The sequence below is a fragment of the Meriones unguiculatus genome, chromosome 2, assembly GCF_030254825.1.
Source record: "Meriones unguiculatus strain TT.TT164.6M chromosome 2, Bangor_MerUng_6.1, whole genome shotgun sequence".
Taxonomy (NCBI): Eukaryota; Metazoa; Chordata; class Mammalia; order Rodentia; family Muridae; genus Meriones; species Meriones unguiculatus.
Genome location: NC_083350.1, coordinates 48,728,186 through 48,747,644, shown reverse-complemented (window position 1 = coordinate 48,747,644; position 19,459 = coordinate 48,728,186). Strand labels below are relative to the sequence as shown.

The window sequence follows — 19,459 nt, the reverse complement described above, 5'->3', positions numbered from 1 at the left end:
TAAGGAGGTCACAGAAAAGTTGTTGCTGATGCCAACTTTATTTGGGACATTGTAACAAATGAGAAGCAATGTGGGAGGTGACTAGGAGTTGAGTTTGGGAAGCTAGGGAAGCTGATAGAATGACATTTGAGCCAAGTGATGAAGAGTCTGTTTGGTTACTATCTAAATTATCGGAAAAAGCTCATTTGCAGTTAATCACATTCCCATGATTGTACAATGACCTGTAGCCCAAGAGGAAGAAATATTCCTCTTGGAAGTGAAACACCTACTTTTATGGTGTTTCTAGAAGTACTGATTTCAACACCAAACTTCTGAAGAAATGAGAGTCTAAGGCCAGCTGGGGTAGATATGTAACTGGTTGCGTGTTTCTCAGACGTGTCCTAAAGTGCTCTTGTTCATGGATGACTCAGTGGCTGATGAAAGGAGGTCTTCTGGTTTGTGGTACAGTTCTGCATTAGCCCTTGTCACTCTGTGACTGGTGTGTAGTTAGAGCTGCCCTTTTAAAAAAGAAGAAGAAGAAGAGGGACAGAATAGTTCACACAGCTGTGACCTCAGCACCTGGGAGGTAGAAGAAAGATCAGGAGTTCCAGTTCAGCCTTGGTGCCATAGCAAGATTCAGTCAGTGGGGAAGAGGTGAAGAAAAATGTGAGCCTGAGGTTTCTGGAGAAATGTCACTTGCTTTCTGTCACACTGCTACAGTGAGCTGCTGTTGTTTCTCTGCACTCTGTGTGTTTGAGGTGTGCAATGCTGTCTGGCAGTATTCAGCAAGAGGAGTTGTCTTACTGTGAAACTGACTTGTCTATATCTGTATATTTTAATTCTAGGATGCTTCCAGGACCACTCATGATGTATCAGTTTCAAAGAAGTTTCATCAAAGCAGCAAGTAAGCATCTTTTGGTTGTTGTTTTAAGGAGAAAAGAATAGATTTTTTTTTTTCCTATTTCGGGGAACATTCAGAATCCCAAAGTAGATGCTATGTAGCCTGTCACAGTCTATATCAAAATGTCTGCATACAAACTTAGGAGACTCTGTCACAGAATAAAAACAAAATGGAATCAAGACTGCCAGGGGCCTTACTAACACTTTGACTTTACAGTGGAAAAGAAAAATTTCAGAGGTATTTTTCTTGGCTGGAGGGGAAATGAGTAGAAGGAAGGAGAGATGAGACAGAAAGGCAATTTTGCCTTTCCAGTTTTTAGTATTGGAGTGTAACTTCCTGTAGTTTCCCCGCCCTTAAAGTAGCATTCTGCAAAATGAATCAGACATTGTACATTTCCTAAATTGAGAAATGAAAGGATTTCCCTGAGTATGACACCATTTATGTAACTTCACAGTCTTTTTTCCACTGCGTCTTCCCTGTACAACTCCTGATCATTCTTGGCTATATCATCTGCGTTCCTAGTTCATATTACTGGTGTTAAAGTACATCAGGATTAGGTTCAAGCTACCCTAAGTATACTGGAATCTGTCTACGTGGGGCAGACCAGAGGTAATGGGGCAGTTAGATTCTCTATCAGATTTAAACCTGGCAGGACTGCTCTTGGCATTATGATGCCCATAGCTGTGCCTCTGCTGGTTCCTTTTAGCCTTTAGGGTTTGTTTACCCTGGTAACTACTACTGGCCTAATTTTTATAGTACCTAATGTTCCGCTAGCCTTATATACTTGAGCTTGTCCTCTTCCACAAGGAATGGAAAGGCGTGGGAGAAAGCTGGGAGTGAAGATGGTGTTTATGTGAATGCTTTCTCAAGAGAAATTCCAAACCATTCTCTAATTAAACTTCACATCAGTTCTATAAATAGGTATGATGAGTATTGGCACTCTATTTCCCAGAGAAATGAAGCCGCTTCCCCAAGTTTAATCAAAAGGTGACAGGCTATGTTATAGGTTGTAGAGTGACAGATTTAAATATTTCATCTGCCACTGTTCTTTCAATACTAGGCTAGTGTGTTATACATAACTTAAGCACAGTAGTGATTTCATTGTTGAATCTGGATACATTATTTTGAAATTTGAGATCTTTGTAATGTTCACATAAGATCTGTTTACCACTTGACAAGTGCATAAAGTTCCTGCTTTCCTTGAAATGAAGTTGGTCCTCTAGGGAGCCAGCTGCTCCCGTGTTTGTTCCTTCCCTGGGTGTGGGGCTGACCAGCTCCGTTTCATCACAGCCATTATTTGGATGAACTCTGATACGGAAAGCACATTGAAAGGCCTCCCAGAGCCAGCCACGCTGGTCCCAAGCACGCACACAAGACAAGGTCGTAAATCCTCGAGAACATTTTCCTTGTGTTAGTGCCGAGGCTTTCGTTCCCCGCGGTCTTATCTTGTCCAGTAACTTAGCTGTGATTCCAATAAAGCGTTACCCCTTTCCTTCACAGAGCTTGAAAACCAAGAGACTCGAGTCTCTGAGATCCATAGCCTTGTTCACCGGCTCCCAGAGAAGAATCGGCAGATGTTGCAGCTGCTGATGAACCACCTGGCAAAGTAGGTTCCTCTCCAACTGCTGCCCTTCCCTCCCCTCAGAGAGTTCTGACCTTCACAGTAAGGTCGGTGTGTCTGTCTGCCACTGTTTCGTCAGGTAGGGTGGAGGCTCAGGAGAGAAGTATGTGCTGTGGTATCTGCAGAGAACAGACTTAGTGCCAGGCAGCCTTTGCTAAGGAGCCTGCGGAGGGCCACAGTGCAGCTCAGCGTAGGTTGCAGGGAGATTCTGCCAACCCAGAGTTGGCAAGCCATTATTCCAGGTCACCATGGAGTTGTCAGGGTTTAGATGTTCCTTTTGATGACAGAGGACAAGCAATATGTTGTGTAGTTACAGAACTTGGATTTGGGGCAAGAGGACCTGCATTTGAGATGTGTCTGTTCTTAAACCACTTAGCCATCATCGGACAAACCACAGGTTCACCCACTCCTCAGCTCTCTTATTCATCAGATGTGGACAATAGAGCGTCTTCATCTTAAGGCCACTGGTTTTTAAAGTTACCTTATTAACCCTTTGGAGAGGCCTGGAGAACAAGGGACTTGTTTTTGGCAAATGTCCTCTTGCCCTGCAGCATCTCTAAAGCACTGAGCATGGGCCTGGTTTCTGTGCTGGGAGTTTTAACAGTGTTGTGATGCTTTTGAATTTTAGTGGATACCGTTGCCTCAGCTGTTTCTGAGTAGCCGTGCCGAGTTGCTTTGTGGTCGTCGTTACATGTATGCTGTGTTCTGACCTTCCTTCGATGGAGTGTTCTTCACTGAAGAGCAGTAGTGGTGTTAGGCGTGAAAGCATAGTCTACTCAATCCATTAAGCCCCAAACTCGCCGAACTGATGTGCTATAGATCTACCCTTCAGCAGGGCTTTGCTCATGCCAATAAGTCAGTCCTTTGGGGCAGGCTGATGCTCATCTGCAGGAGATTGTTATGGTCCATTTTCTTTCATCTGTTAAGACTTGATGCTACCTTTTATGGGGGTACACATATGTCAACCACAAAGATTTACAAGGCTATCATGAAGAATCAAGGATGTTTTGCGAATCAAGGATATTTTGTGTCTTGGTGAGAAACAAGTGGTCGGAGTCAAGGAATTTTCCATTATTGATCACTTTTTTTTTTTTCTTTTTTTGTGATGCCGTATCTGAACTACATATTCAGAAATAATTAAGAAGCATAATTGAGGCCATGTGAGTTTGCCGGGAGAATGCCCCCAAAGTGTCAAAAGAACCCCAATGATGTTCACTTAAAACATGGTTTCAGAGAGCAGCTCCTGATGCTCTGAGAGGAGTTTGGTGCTTGTTCCCCTGCAACCCAAAGTCAGGCATTTGCTGCCCTAGAAAGCTGGTTTCTACCATTACAAACAGAACCTTGAAATGGGAGGTTTCAGGCAAATGCTCTGCTTGGTGCAGTGCTAGTGACTGGTGATGGCCTCTGAATCCTCAGGAAGCTGGTAGTTCTGCTGGGAGCAACTGGAAGAGAGAAGGTCTGGAAACTCGTGGAAAGCAGTGGTTCTTTCCATGCAATGTGATTGGAATGAGCTTAATTGGATCAAGAGTTAGAGGCGATCCATCAGAACCCATACTGAAAATTTTCTGTTTGTAAATTGCCCCAAGGATTAAGACTCTTCAAAGAAGAAAGCCATTAAAACAATAAAACAAAACAGTCCACCCTCTTTCCAACTTAAGATGTAACACAACTAGAGAATATACAAATTGTGCCTGTGTTCCTGACTTCTTGCCTTCCGACCAGTTTATGCCAAGTTGTTGCCCCCTCTCCCCGTGGTTGTTTATTCCATTGCATATCTGGAGCCTTTTGTGTCTTTTGGTGATGGTTGCCTTGGCCTTATACCATTTCTTTGTTCCTTAAATCATGAGTTCTATTAATCCCCTGGCTCCTGTACCTTTGGGTGGGTTAGAGCTACTGAGGTGGAACAGACTTCCCCTCTCAGCTGTGCTCTGTGCCCATGATCCACAGAGTTTCGAGATTTAAAATGTCCCTGAGAGAGATGGATGGAGGAGCCTTGCTTGGGAGTTTCTTTAGTGCTCAGGGGCGTTCTCTGACCATACCTAAACTGTGCTCTGGCATACACTGCTGTCCTTATTTTAGAGCCCAGCAGTGAGGGAAACTGAACTTGGGGCAGGATCTTTGTTTAATTCCAGTGCTCTCAGATTCAGACTCAGCCTAGGACTGGCCTGAGCTATTGTTCCCTGGACACTTGCTTTAATGGTCAGCTTCCTTCCTAAGTTTTGATTTCAGGGCTGGCTGCTGGAAATGCAGTGTTTACTTCTCTTCTTACCTACTCTTTGCCTGTGTAACACAGCCTCTGGTTCAAAGTCAGATGTTATGCATTGTGTCTTTTTTGGTTTGTTTTTATATTCTATGAAGTTTTATATTTATATAAAATTCATATTTAATCTCAAGAAAAATACACTCAGGGAACTGGTAGGGGCTTGTAAGGAAAAGATCAAACTCCTGACCTCCAAAGCAAAATGGCGACTGATATGTACCCAGGCCACAGAGAGGCTGGGTCTCCTCCAGAACTCAGAGGGAACATCAAAATTACAGGCAATCATGTGCATGCTTGTGTTGATCCAGCTTAAATCTACTATGGGAGGTAGATGTTTTCTCTTTATGTCTTGGGATCCAGGGTGCAGTCCGCAGTTCCTCACCTGGAAGTGTGGTTGGAGTCACCCTAGGTGCTTGCTTATGCTGGCACTTCTGTGCCACACTGTGTCTCTATTAGCAGCTGTCCTTCTGGGTTGTTTTCCAGATAGCTAATATACAGATAGACCCTTGAGAACTACTGGCTTGCAGGAGGGGTCATATATAAATATCTTTGAGGAAAGGGAGATGGTATTAAAATGGAATATGTTGGAATTTTGTAGTATATTAATGCTAGAAGAAGAAAATTGACTCTTAAAATGCAGAATATACTAATGTTATTGTTTAATTTTTTTAATCTGGTTTGATTTCTCCAGATTTTGCATTAAATTGAGCTCTAAGCACATGAATTTATTTTAAAACATTTTCATTATGAAGGAAATCATGCCAGGCTAGCTTTAGATCTCTGCAGTTCTGCTTCTTAAGACTCTGTTTTCTGATTTGGGGGAGAGGGTAGAGGGAGAGAGAGAGAATCTGTGTTTACCAGGTAGACATGGGGGCAGGTATGGCTCATAAGAGAAACAAGAAAGTAAATTCCTGATCTTGTAATTGTGGAATAAAAGAAAAGTGGATGAGTAAGAAAGACAAACCTCATGGTAGTTTCCTGGTGTTTACATATTTGAAGACTCCAGGTATGTTGGCTATCCCCACACATATCATTCACAGTGGCTCATCCTTAACTTTATTACAGTGTCTGTGCTCTGTAGGAGGATTTCAAAGCACTTTCTATATACACCAGGGGTCACTATTGAAAAATACCTTTTCATAGCTGGTTTTCCAAAAACACTTGCTGAGAAATAAATCTTACTCTTTCTTTTTTGATGCAGTTACCTCAGTGTGGCGAGGCACATAGAGGCAGAACTCATCTTGCTCAGGATGCTTTGGGCTTCAATAAAAAGAAAACCTAATGCAAAATGGCTTAATAAAAGATCTGTTACGTTATCACAAAAAAGTCAGTTTTGAGAGCTGGTTAATTTGAGGCTTTTGAAGGACCCAGGTTATTTCCTGCTCAGCCAGTCTCCTCTTGGGGTAGTAAGATGTTACATTGTGTCCCTAAGTATCAGTGGTTGGCAGAGGCAGAAGAAACCTTATTTCTTCCTGAACCTCTTTGGGAGTTATAATGATGTTTCTGAAGCTGTTCACACTTACCAACTTTTGTTTGTTTATTTGTTTGTTTGTTTTTTCTTGCTCCAAAGCAATTATCAGCTAAAAGGGAATCATCATGATTACATTACAGCAGACAGAATTCACCTGTGAGAGGCACAGACATTAGAATGAAAGCTTTTTGTAGGCATTCTCATGTAGGCCGCTCATAGTGTCTCTTCCAGGTAGCCTTAGCAAAATAACATTCAGCAGATGTTAAGTTTGCTAGCAATCTTTCTGAGGAGTGATAACTCATCAGGACATGTGGGATCAAGTGGCCAATATTTGTGGCTTGGGCTCATATATACCAAATTATGAGATTTGGGGGTAACACAGTAATAAAGAAGGCAAAATTAACTCTGTGCTTATGCCTCCTCCACCACTTTCCAGTTGTTTACGTCACTCTATTATCTGGTATTTATTTTGATCATCTGCCATGTTGTGACTTTCCAAAAGGACAACATGGTTACAGGGATCATGAAGGAATAATGTGGGACAAATGCTTGGCATGGAACTAAGAAAGACTTTCTTAGGTTATGGTGGCTTAGATTTTTTTTCCCCCTCAATCCTGTGACTGAAGCCTGAGTATGGTATCCATATTTCTTTTAGGCGCTAGAAACAATGGGTTGAGTTCATGTAGAAATGCTTGTGGTTAGAAGCCAAAGTAGGCCTTGGCTCCAAAAAGGGTGGACCTAATGGCTAAAAAGCATTCCATGATGTTCTTAAAAGGTCAGAACAAAACGAGATGTGCACTGTTAGGTGGCCCTGGCACATATGTCGCATCTAACACTACTATGCTTTCTCTGTCCGAAGCTTCGAAGATAGGGTTCAGAATGAGCTGCTGACTATGTGAGGAATGCTAGCGCTTTCTTTGCCACCAGTGGCACTCCAGACCAAACAGCTGGGAGAATTTACAGTCACATTCACTGCAGTTAATGTTTTTGATACAGTGACTGTCAGAGGTGGATGCTCCTGTGGCTTCTCAGACTGTTGTCCATCAGCCATTGTACCCCATCTCCCAAACCTATCTTCTCTCTAGTAGCCAGGAGACACTTCATGCCACCAATATGGAATGTCATGGCTCCTGGGCCACTGGTGGTTGTGGCTTGATACCCCATGTGGCAGTACTTCAGCCTCTAGTGCCAGGTTGACCTCACACTTGCAGTCCTTCTGCCGCAGCCTCAAAAGTGCTAGCATTACAAGCATGCACCCCCAGGCCCAGCTAGTTTTGACCGAATCACTCTTTATTTCTCAAATCTATGTACTTCTTTCTATTTCTATTATTAACTCCCCAAGTTGCCAGTCTTTCCCCAGCTGCTTGTAAAGCCCTCCTCCTTGATTGCAGTGGCTGGCTCCCCTCCAGTCCACAGAGATCAGGCCCTGTAGGTGGAGAACTTGGAGCACAGGATATTTCAACATGTGCTACATCTGCTTAGAACAAACAAACAAAGAAAAAACCCAAAATGATAAAAACTTCAAAAGCAATTTCTCCATTGCTGTTATAACAAAACCCTCCATACAGTCTTCCGCTCCTTTGGACTTTGCAGCCCTGCCTGTGTCTTTTATAATCACCCTTGTCTTTCTATTCTGGGATTTATAGTAGGCAGTCTCACAGGATATTGGTTGAGCTGAAACATGACTAGTCTTCTGGATCATTTCTCAAGCATCCTCCCTGCTCCATCTTTTTCCTTTGGTAGTCATTTTCTCTCTTCTGGAATGGCTGCTGCCCAAAGCTACCTCGTTCTAGCTTCAGTACAGATCACATAGTTCGGTCTACAAGACTCCCTCCTGTTTCACATGCCTCTCACTTTTCTGAGCTCCAGTTGCCTCCTCTGTTTCCCTTTTTAGGTGTACCACTTTCTGCCTGTGGCACGGTGTGCTAATCATCTTTCTCATCCTACCATCAGAAGGTTCCAGGGGGTCGACAGTCCATCTTTCTTGTCCTCTTTCTTACCTATAAGCTTCAAACTGACCTCTAGCTGGAGCAGCCCTCATGTGTTCTGTTGTGTGGTACTGCCACACATTGCTGGTTTAAAAGTCTAAATAGGTTTCAGGGACTCTTAAAGGGTGTAAGGTTACTTGAAAGAGTCTAACACGCCTGTTAGCAGCTGGCTTTTGCTGAGCAGAAGCCACACTACCCAGCAGGGTGTGTTTCTCCAGTTTTCCGTAGTCTTCCACAGCCCACTTGTCTCTTGTGCCCCACCCAGTTCTTTTCCTCATCTCTGCCTGGTCACACTGCAGGTGTTTAGGTTTACACAAGACAGTCTGCTTGTCTCCACAGATAGGATTTGGTGATCCGGTAAGTGAAGAAGCAGAAATGGGCTGGGAACACTGCTGCCCTGTCTGCCTCTTCTGTCCTTTTCTTGTGAATGGCCTGCTATTTGTGATAGGTTGGAGGTCCCTGAAAGAACCAGGCCAGACTACTTTCAATCGTTTTCATGCTTACAAGGCAGGGAGACACTGTTCTGTTCTCTTCCATTTAATACTAATGATCCTCAAAAGATCCTGTCCAGCTACTTTTGGTAGAGCCAGAAGAAAAACCTCTTTGAATGGACACAGCAGAGAGGACAGCCATTTATTTTAAAGCAAACAAACAGCTAGCTATCACTTTAAATCAATGGAAATGAGGGAATAATCAGAGATCAACCCTTATTTAGCTCCTTTGTCAAACACTTTCAGCTTAACAATTTTGTGGTCTATGGCCTTCAGGATTAAAGTAAAAGAAAGATACATGTTAAGTCTTTTTTTTTTTTTTTGCCTTTAAAAATAAAAATCAACAAACTTTCTGAATGCACCTTTCTCATCTCATGGAGCACCCATCCTCCAAGAGAAAATGCTTGGTTTTAAGCTACTCATTCTTGTAGTCTGTGCTCCTTAGAGTTAGGCTTTCTGTTAGTTTTTAGTTGTTCCACTCACATTTGGATTTATTTTTCAGCTACTTTTCTGTTTTTATAATTTATCCTTTTTGAACTCAAGAGTCAGCTTTGGAATTGCCTCTCATGATTTGGAAAGGGGCCCCTCTCTCTTTCCTTAGTTTTTGCCTGTGGTGTTGTGAAAGCAAGAATAGCAACAACTTGCTACCTTAGTTCCTTCTTTGCTAGATCTAGTTTCAAAACCTGGAGTTCTGTATCGACCCTGGAAGCAGTGACGAAAAGTCTTTAGAGCAGCACATCCTGTCTGCATTACATACTGAATATTTTTTGAATTTTGTTTGCTTAGCTACGATCTTTTATCTTATGTTTTCTGTGTTCCTAAGAATGACCTTGAACTCTTTTGAGGAGAGTGGTGAGGGCAGGTGAGGGATGGTTGAGACAGGTTCTTATATAACCCAGACTGGGCTCAAACTTTCTATGGACCCAAAGATAACCTGGAACTCCCAGTCCCACTGTTTCCACCTCCTGGGTGCTGAGGTTATTGGTGTATGACATTATATTAGGTTACATGATACTGGTGATCAAAACCAGTGCTCTGTGCATGTTAAGCAAGCATGCTACCAACCACATAAGATATAATATAATATAATATAATATAATATAATATAATATAATATAATATAATATAATATAATATAATATATATTTACACCGACTGGTTCTGGTTCTTCTCGCCAATTCTTCAAGTAGTTGTGGTTCATATATGGTAAGGCAGACTTATAGGAATTTGAAGTTTGTCTATAGGCTCTGAGGGCACAGTGATTAACAGAGAACATACTGGAGTCAGGGTACCTGATTTGGATCTGTTCTCTCCTATAACCTTGCAGCACTCAATTGCTTCCCTCAACCTCTCTGTATGTATGAATGATTATATGGTGGTGCTAGGCATGGAACGTGGGCTTCCTATATGCTAGGCAAGTTTTTTACCACTAAGCTCTATGCCCATCTCCATATGTCATTTCATTGTATCATAAACATTTAAATAAGAACATCTTCTAACTCATGTTGCACAATGATAGTCTGAGAGCTTACAGCTTCCTGATCACAGTCCCAGACCATCATAACCTCTAACAGCCAACACAGAAAAGCACAAGCTGAAATGTTGTCAACACACACACAAGCACCGAAACCAGTTAATGTGCTTCAACGGGCAAGCCTGGAGGCCATGGGAGGCGGTGCATGGGGAGACAGACTAATCCCTATGTGCAGTCACTATACAGATTCCCTTCAGGGAATTAAAATAGGTTCAAGAGTGCAGGGGACCTTGTGGAAGAAGGGAGGAGATAGAAAGACAGGGAAGGGATAAGAGCGCCACAAGGAGAGTAACAAAGTCAAAAAATCTGGGCCCAGGGGGCCCTGCAGAGGCTGATGTTCCAACCAAGGACCTTGCATGAAGAGGGCCTAGAGCCCCTGCACAGATGTAGCCCATGGCAGCTCAGTGTCCAAGTGGGTTCCCTAGTAAGGGAAGCAGGGGTAGTCTATGACATGAACTCAGTGGCTGGCTCTTTGATCACTTCCCCCTGGGGGGAGCAGCCTTGCCAGGCCACAGAGGAAGACAAAGCAACCAGTCCTGATGAGACCTGATAGGCTAGGGTTAGATGGAAGGGGAGGAGGACCTCCCCTATCAGTGGACTAGGGGAGGGGCATAGGGGGAGAAGAGGGAGGGAGGGAAGGTAGGACTGGGAGCAAACAAGGGAGGGGACTACAGTGGGTCTACAAAGTAAATAAATTGTAATAAATAATAAATAAATAAAAATTAAAAAAAAAAAAAAGAGTACAAGAGCCTGGGCAGATGTTGGCTGTAGAACCTATGAGTTTAACTCCTGCCATCTCTGCTTCATTCTGCCTAAGAACCTTCTAGTGAAATAGTTTCTTCTTAATTGGGAAAACCAAATAAGAGGTGATAGCATGCACTGCCTTGGAGTTGTGCGAATTAAATGCACATAAAGCCCTTAGAAGGGTGTTGAGCGAGCGTGTGGAATATCTGCAGATGTCAGCTCCTGCAGTCTGAGCAGTGAGGATGCAGGAGGAAGATGGGACAATTACTTAAGCAATTAAACCCAACTCTTCTGAGCGGACGGAACTTTCTTCATAGTTATGTTGTAAAGAAAGACCTTGGGGTAGATGCTGAAATCAGCACACAAGCCTCTTGCTTGAGAGATTTCTGTGAGTATACTTTGCTCTTTTTTTTTTTTTTCTTGGTTCCTGGTCTGTATTTGGGCCAGAGGGCTAAGCATCTCACTCTTCCTATTGAAAGATGAGCTAGCCCAGGGCCAGCTGGGAGAAAAAGCTGTTATATCTGGTTTCAGTTCCCACCTTACACCAGACCTCACACCACTGTGTGAAGATTCCGGGCCTCCAGGGTTCAGTGCCAGGGAGCTAAGCACCTGTTCATCAGAGCAAGCCCAGTAGAGCTGATTTCCATGATGGCTCTTGCTCACTCTCCCCCTCCTGCCTCTTAGTGTCACAAGGCTGATTTCATCTCAAAAGCAGCTGTGTTTACTGCAGTTTAATAATTCTTAATTTCCTGAAGGGAGACACATTAGATCACGAAGACTCATCTTAGTCTGCATGATTTGGAAATTTCCACCCTTCTCTGCGATATTTGAAATGTCTCTGTTTGTGGGAGACTCACTTTCTGTGTAATTCAGCTTCACTGCCCTCTCAGATATATGCCTCGATTAACATTTCTGTCTGCCGTGAAGAGCATCCTCTCTGCTGCCCAGCCTACCACAAAGTACCGTCTTTTACAGTCACTTAAATTTGCATGTATTTACATGGAAGACTGTGCACATAGGCAGCTTCATTCTCCCTTAGTAGATACTTTGTTATTTTTCCATTTTAAGTAATACAAGGTTAGAAGAAAGATAAGCTACTGTGACCACCCCTTTAGCCCTCTGCTTTGTACAGGGACATTTTTTGTTGAGTAGCTCAGCATCCTGATCTTGTGTTTCCAACTCCGTAATATAAATACAAGCCTGTTTTTCCTCATCCTACTCAACAGGTGGGAAAGTAACCCAAAAATAATTAGTCTTGGCCAGTATACTGTAAGGTCTTCCCAAATACTTGAAGGCACACAAGATTGGGTCCAACTTTATTAAATTCAGGATTTCGGTGAGGAAATAGAACACCCTAGGCCTCAATGTAGAGGTGGCATGTTAGGTGTTTTTGTTTGTTTGTTTGTTTGTTTGTTTGTAAGCAACAAAAGTTAGCTTTCAGTAATTTAAGATATGTGTAAAAGAAGTTTATTGGGAGGTTCCTGGGGCAGTGAGGTAATGGAACCACCAGGCATTGCAAAGTAGTCTTGAGATTCCTCGTGCTACCTGGCATCACTGTCTGCATTTTTCTCTCAGCCCCCCGCCCCCCTTTTCTCTTCTGGATGATTATCTCAGGTTTACTTCTTATTTGACAGAAAAGGCACATTCATTCAGAACTTCCCCAAGCTTTTGCCACCAGATTACCACCTGTGCCTGTGTTTGTGCCAGCTGTTCTGTGTTTCCATTCAGAGGCAATATGTCTCTCCTACCTGTGGCTGTAGAGTCAACCCATTGGGACTGCATTTGTTCAGACTCAGCTCTAATATTTCCTCTCTTCCTCCTGTTCTTGAATCTTTCGCATTGACATACATTCGTGTAATTTCCTCAATTCCTTAAAAACTAAGACAACAAGAACTTAAAAGAGCCTTCACAACTCCCTACCTTCTGTGGACAGTGTCCCATTTCTGTATGTTCTTAAAGCTTCTTAAGTAGTTATCTGTGCTTGTTGCTCACAAATCCCATCTTCTTGTTTGTTCTTCTTGAAGTGCTCGCACTTTTCCATTCACTGCTCCAGGGAAGCACCTTGTAAAGTTTCTCCATGAGTTCATGTAGCCAAATCAGCTTCAGACTTTACTACTTTCTTTCTCTTCTGTCCTGAAAGGAAAGGCTTTTTTTTTTTTTTTTTACCAGAAAGGTTCTAGGACATCACACTCTCATGCTTTTCTCAACTGCTGTTTCTCAGTCTTGCTTGCTGTATACAGGACAGAGCCTTTCAGCCCCTCATCCCCCCCTTACTTTTGTCCCCCTCTTCTACGATGTCTTCCTCAGCTGATCAGAGAATTGCATTCTTCTGTCCAGGCATTCCCCACCCAGGCTTTCCTTAATGCCACCCCCACACAGCATGTGTTACCATCAAGTATGCTCTATATGTGACCTACTTGGTTATTTATTATTGTCAGCTTCTCCTGAACTATGAACATTGTGAGTTGACAGTGTCTATCTGCTCTGCACTACTGTATCCCTACCATTTAGACAATGCTTTGTCCATAAAATTAGGTAGTTTGTGATCATCTGTTGACTAAATAAGTGAAAGAAAGATTAAAAAATATCCAGGGCAAGTATCAGGGTTCACCTGTTGGAGAGCTGACTTTGCCACTCTTCTTCTCTGTGATTCCCCTACAAGTCATCATTTTTAGAGGAGTTGTCATAGCTGTCCTCAGGCAAGTCAGTAGTAGGCTAATCAGCTAGCACTCTCACATGTAATGAGAAAAGGCACCCAACTGGGAATTTACAAAGATGCCATACTTTCCACCCACAAAGGATGCTTGGTAAGGAAAAAGTATCAGGTAATCAGAAACTTAATGTTGACTAAGATTGCATTCTTTACCATAAAGAATCTAGTTTACATTAGAAACTTCGGGGCCCGGCACAAAGACTACATGTTTGGGGGATCTGAGCAACTGTAGTGTGCAATAGTATGTAAAGACACATCATAATGATAGAAAATAATGTTTGGTTCTGGTTTTACATTAGTTGGCCCTGCACAAGGCCCTAGCCTCCCTTCTCTAGTTATCGCTGGGCACACCCTGGACCCAGAACCATCTCCAGCAATATTTGATAGAATGAAGATGCTAGCTTAGTTCGCCAGACCCTTAGAACTAGACACACTTAATTATACATTTGTAAAAGTCACTAGGAAAATTGGGGAGTCACATGTCTTCCTGACGAACTACCTGGACGGGTTCTTTCATCCTCCAAGTTATCATTTTGCTACTTTAAGAAGCACATGTTCTTTCTAAGTGGAGCTGTCATCTAAAGCACTTTGCATACCTCTGACTTACGAACTTCTTTCCCTAAATTATTCCTGACTTATTACAGTGTTATCTCTCCATCCCTAGCCAAATGGTTAGCAAAGCAAAGCAAAGGGGCCAAATGTAATAGCTGTCTCTGTGTGGCATCAGTTTGTTGTAACCCTTGACATGAATGGCACATCAGAAATTTTTTACTCATGAAATGGAAGGCAAATCTTCTGTGGAAGTCTGATGCCTTCCTCCTCTGTAGGTGCTCCTTTTAGCTGGGAATGGAATATGAAACTCAGTTCCTAGCTTTCCAGTAAAGGCGCTTTTTAAACAAAAAGCTAGAAGTTCCAAGTAGAGCACTGCTTTTTGTAAGTGCAAAGTTTCTGCTGCATGCTCTGTGTTGTTAAGTGGCTGCCTCATATCACCTCATTCTCTGGGATTTGCCAGCCCACTGACAACCATCTTGTCCAGGGTTACTGATGACTAAATAATCTCTGATGAAGGAGGCCTGATTGGAGGTTGAGAGGAAGAGTTCGCCTTCTGATTCACTTCAGTGTATGTTAGTCTATTGTAGCATCTGTTAAGGACAAGTTACTAAGTGTTTATTTCGCTTGGTGGTAATAGAAGGAAATTTGGCCTGACTGCTTTTTTCCTCCTTTTTTTTTTTTCAAACTCATTTTATGCACAGTTTTGAGCTAGTTTACCAATACTTCAGTTTCTTCAGCAATAAAATTAGATAGATTCTTTTTTTAGTTTACAAAATGTACTTATATATAACACACACAAATACACACACACACACATACACACAAACACAGCTCACTCAAGAAAAACAGTGTACAAAGTAGCCACAATATTCTAGCTTGGGTTTTCTTCTCTTGGTGTCTTTATTTTGGAATTTTTATGTAATAACCATGTATGCTAGTTAAACAGTTATAATTATTTTTGATGAGAGAAGCAGACTCGGACTCTGAGCCCCTTTTAACTTTGGAGACACCTGTAACTTCACATAGTAGGGCTGGATAGGACAGGGACAGAGCAGTCAATCTCTGTCCTCAGACAGAATTTCTTTGTCTGCCTTGTCCCCTGCCCTTTGCCTGCACCTCTGTCAGATAGTATGTTGAGAGCTGAGCAGTGCTAGAAATGGTAAAACCTTACAACGTAGGAAATTTTTTTGCTTTCTGTTTACGTTTGATTTATCTCAATTAGTTTTACTATGACTGATAATGATGCCAGTTTATTTTTCTGAATTATTTAGGATTAAATAAAATTTTATGTAATTCGTTTTAAATTAAAACAACAGTGAAACCATGCTCCTTCTTATTTCCATCTCTATGATGTTTCTTTTGGTCCTATTGATATAGGTACCATCAGGTCAACTTGCTTTTCATCCATCCCTAGACTACTCTTTCTTCTTGGTGTGACCTGGCTAATTGAGTCCTCTGCCCTTTTCCCATCTAATTCTCTGTCAGATCTGCTGGAGAAGGAATTGGAACTCCTTGCTGCCTGTGTTGGTATGACCCACAAGCTAAGAATATTTTATTTTATAATTTTAAAAACTAAAGGAGAACATTTTATGATATATGAAGATAATGTAAAATTCAAATTTTAGTTTGAATTTTAGTGTTTATTAAGTTTTACCAGAGCACAGCCTCATTCATTTGCTTCCGTATTGTCTGTGACATCCTTTAAGCTACAGCAATGGGTTAGAATATTGCAGTAGAAGGCGTATAGCCGGCAAAGACAACCATATTTTCCAGCCAATCCTATAGAAAAACAAACCAACCCTAAGCTATAGCTTCTTTTTCCGTTGGATACCTTGTTGCTAAGACTCATCCAGAAAGACTGACTTCTTTATTAGCAGTTTGATCCCCTGGTTGACTAGCTGCTACCAGGCAGCACACTATGCAATGCTGGTCCCCAAAGATTAACAAGGGACCTCCCTATTGGAGACAGGAGCTGAGATCAGAGGGAAACTGTGGTTTGTCCATAGATAAACTGCACTATAGTGCTATATACCAGGATCTAGGTGTGAGGTCATCCTGTGAGAGCTCAAGCAGGGAGCCCAACTCTCCTTGAGAAGGCAGGAAGCTAGACCACATGGTAGGTAAGGGGTTGGGGTGGGGGCTAAAGCTGTTTTTTCCTGTTGGTTAGTTTCTATTCTAGCATTAGAATTGTTCTAATTCTTACCTAGAGCCAGAGTTGTCATAATTTTGGCAAGCATTCCTTTAACTTATCAAATGTGCTAACAATTACTGTTCTGTTAGTGGATCAACATTTTACAGATCTATATGTAAATAGCATTGTATATACTGGGGCCTTAAAAATATATCTTGGTTCATTGACCATACAACTAAAGATATTTGTGTGTGTGTGTGTGTGTGTGTGTGTGTGTGTGTGTTTAGAAAGGAGCTCACTTGGCCCATTAAAGATCCTCAGACATAATGTGATGAGGAGGGCTGGCAGAGATTGCTATTCTATTCTATTTACGCTGAGATCTGGGTGCTACTACTAAAGATAATAGTGACCAAAGATGCACTTTGAACCTTGATATTGGATTTACCTTAAAAACATTTTTTTATTTTTTTATTTTAATTTTTTATATTAATTACAGTTTATTCACTTTGTATCCCAGCTGTACCCCCTCCTTCATTCCCTTCCAACCTCACCCTCCATCCTTCATCTCTTCCCTGCCCTTCTCTAAGTCTACTGCTAGGGGAGATCCTCCTCCCCTTCCATCTGACCCTAGCTTATCAGGTCCCATCAGGACTGGCTGCATTGTCTTCCTCTATGGCCTGGTAAGGCTGCTCCTCCCTTATGGTGCTGGGGGGGGGGGGGAGGTAGTCAACGGACAAGCCACTGAGTTCATGTCAGAGACATTTCCTGTTCTCTTACTAGGAAACCCACTTGGACATTGAGCTGCCATGGGCTACATCTGTGCAGGGGTTCTAGATTATCTCCATGCATGGTTCTTGGTTGGAGAATTAGTCTCAGAAAAGACCCCTTGGCCCAGATTTTTTGTTCCTGTTGCTCCCCTTGCAGAGCTCCTGTCCCCTCCATGTCTTTCTATCTCCCCGTTCTTTCATAAGATTCCCTGAACTCTGCCCAAAGTTTGGCTATGAGCCTTAGCATCTGCTTTGATACCCTGCTGGGTAGTCTTTCTGAGGCCCTCTGTGGTAGGCGCCTATCCTATTTCCTGTTTTCTCCCTCTTCCGTTGTCCATCCCATTTGCTTTTCTGAGTGAGAATTGATCATCATACCCAGGATCCTCCTTCTTGCTTAGCTTCTTTAGGTGTATAGATTTTAGTATGTTTATCCCATATTATATGTCTAATATCCACTTATAAGTGAATATATACCACTTATAAATGTGTTTTTCTGCTTCTGGGATACCTCACTCAGGATGATCTTTTCTGGAGCTCACCATTTGCCTGCAAATTTCATGATATCCTTGTTTTTAATTGCTGAATAGTATTCCATTGAGTAAATGAACCACAATTCTGTATCCATTCCTCAGTTGAGGGCCATCTGTGTTGTTCCCAGGTTCTGGCTATTATGGAATTACCTTTTTAACTGTTTTCTCTTTCCTATAACCACCTGTCTGTCCTTGAATTGCTCAGAGGTGTCTAAGGTTTCTCAACACAATGCAAAGGAATTCTTCTGATTTCTCAACTTGCCCTATCCCTTGTCTGGCCATCACTTCAAATCAATGACTGATTCATTGTGAGCAATAAATTGGCAGTATTGAAAAGTTCATATACTTTGCAAATCTTTGCATTTTTGTTATTGGGCCTCTTACTGAGTCTCTCATATGTGAGAGGGTGTATGCAGTGTTATTCTCGGGAAATAACTCCAACTGCCTATTAATGTGGAAAGGGATAAATAATATTGGCCTACTTACAAGGCATTTGAAGGAATGAATAGCATTTTATCTTAAAGAGATAAAATGGGATGAAAAGCACAATCCAAAAAGGCAGAAAGAACACTTTTGGAAATTAACATACACACACAACACTCTAGTTCTCTCTCTCTCTCTCTCTCCAGATGTCTCTATAATATCTCTAATTGGACACACACAAATCAGTTTTAAAATATCAAAAGATAGTTTAAAAAGATAAACACTGATTGTACTAGTCATTGTTCTGTTGCTCTGATAAAGCACATGGCCAAGGTGACTTACAGAAGACAGTTTATTTGGCCTTAGGTTCCTAAGGGAGTGGCTAAGAGTCTATCATGCCAAGGAATTGTGGTAGCAGCTATTGGCAAGGATGGCAGCTGAGAGCTCACATCTTGAACCACAAGAAGGAAGCAGAAGGCGTGCTAGGAATAGCACAAGTCTTTGAAACCTCATCCCTTGCATCCAGTGACTTCCTCCAATAAAACTATACCTTGTAAGGGTCCCCAAACAGTACCAACTGGGGACCAAGCATTCAAATGCTCAAGTCTATGGGGGAACATCTCATTCAAAGTATTACCCTGAGACTCATGTCAGTCTATGGGGGACATCTCATTCAAAGTACTACACTGAGACTCATGTTAACGTTTTCCCCTGGAAGGCAGAAGGAATCATTTATATATGAACATATACATGAAAAATTTTATCAAATGTGTATGTCTTTTAAATTATTTTTCTGTCCATCTTGATTTAATGTTTTTTAAGTGCATTAAGTTTAAGAGTGGGTAATTATCAATCAGCCTGTATGATGATTAACTAAGCTATAGCAGTTGTGGTGGAGGTTGGTAGAATGTATTCCAGATTAAGAATTGGAACAGCTGAGCTTAAAACCTAGAATATCAATGGAAATAAAGAACCAAGGAAACCAAGGCATCAAAGGGGTGAATCTCTTCATAGGATTCATAGGGCTGATGTTAAGCCACCCAGACAGAAGTGAAACAGAAGCACCATCGCTCCTTGCCACATGAGGTAGGGCTCTGGCACATCTTTTTTATTTCAGAGTGTAAAGTCTGGGAGGCCTCTGTCATGGGTATCATCAACCATGTACTCCATCAATAGCAAACACAACCCTTAGAAAGGACACCGCTCTTGAATGCGCAGATTACCCCCTCTATAGTGCCACCATTTCTGACCAGCATCTTTTTAGAAGTCTTGTTAGAGGATAGATCTGATCTTTTTGAGTGGTATAAAGAATATGAGTGGTATGAAGTGAGCTGAATGGTCAGAGCAAAATCTT

At 42.0% G+C, this 19,459-nt stretch overlaps 1 protein-coding gene across 4 annotated transcripts in view; it reads left to right on the top strand.

Annotated features, from left to right (window-relative positions):
- Positions 1-19,459, top strand: part of Arhgap26 (Rho GTPase activating protein 26) — a 387,586-nt gene that overhangs the window by 245,859 nt on the left and 122,268 nt on the right. For all 4 annotated transcript variants that reach the window (XM_021642211.2, XM_021642215.2, XM_021642212.2 and 1 more), the window contains exons 16-17: positions 825-883; positions 2,381-2,486. In XM_021642211.2, coding sequence (XP_021497886.1) covers positions 825-883; positions 2,381-2,486 — 165 coding nt within the window. The remainder of the gene's footprint in view (positions 1-824; positions 884-2,380; positions 2,487-19,459) is intronic.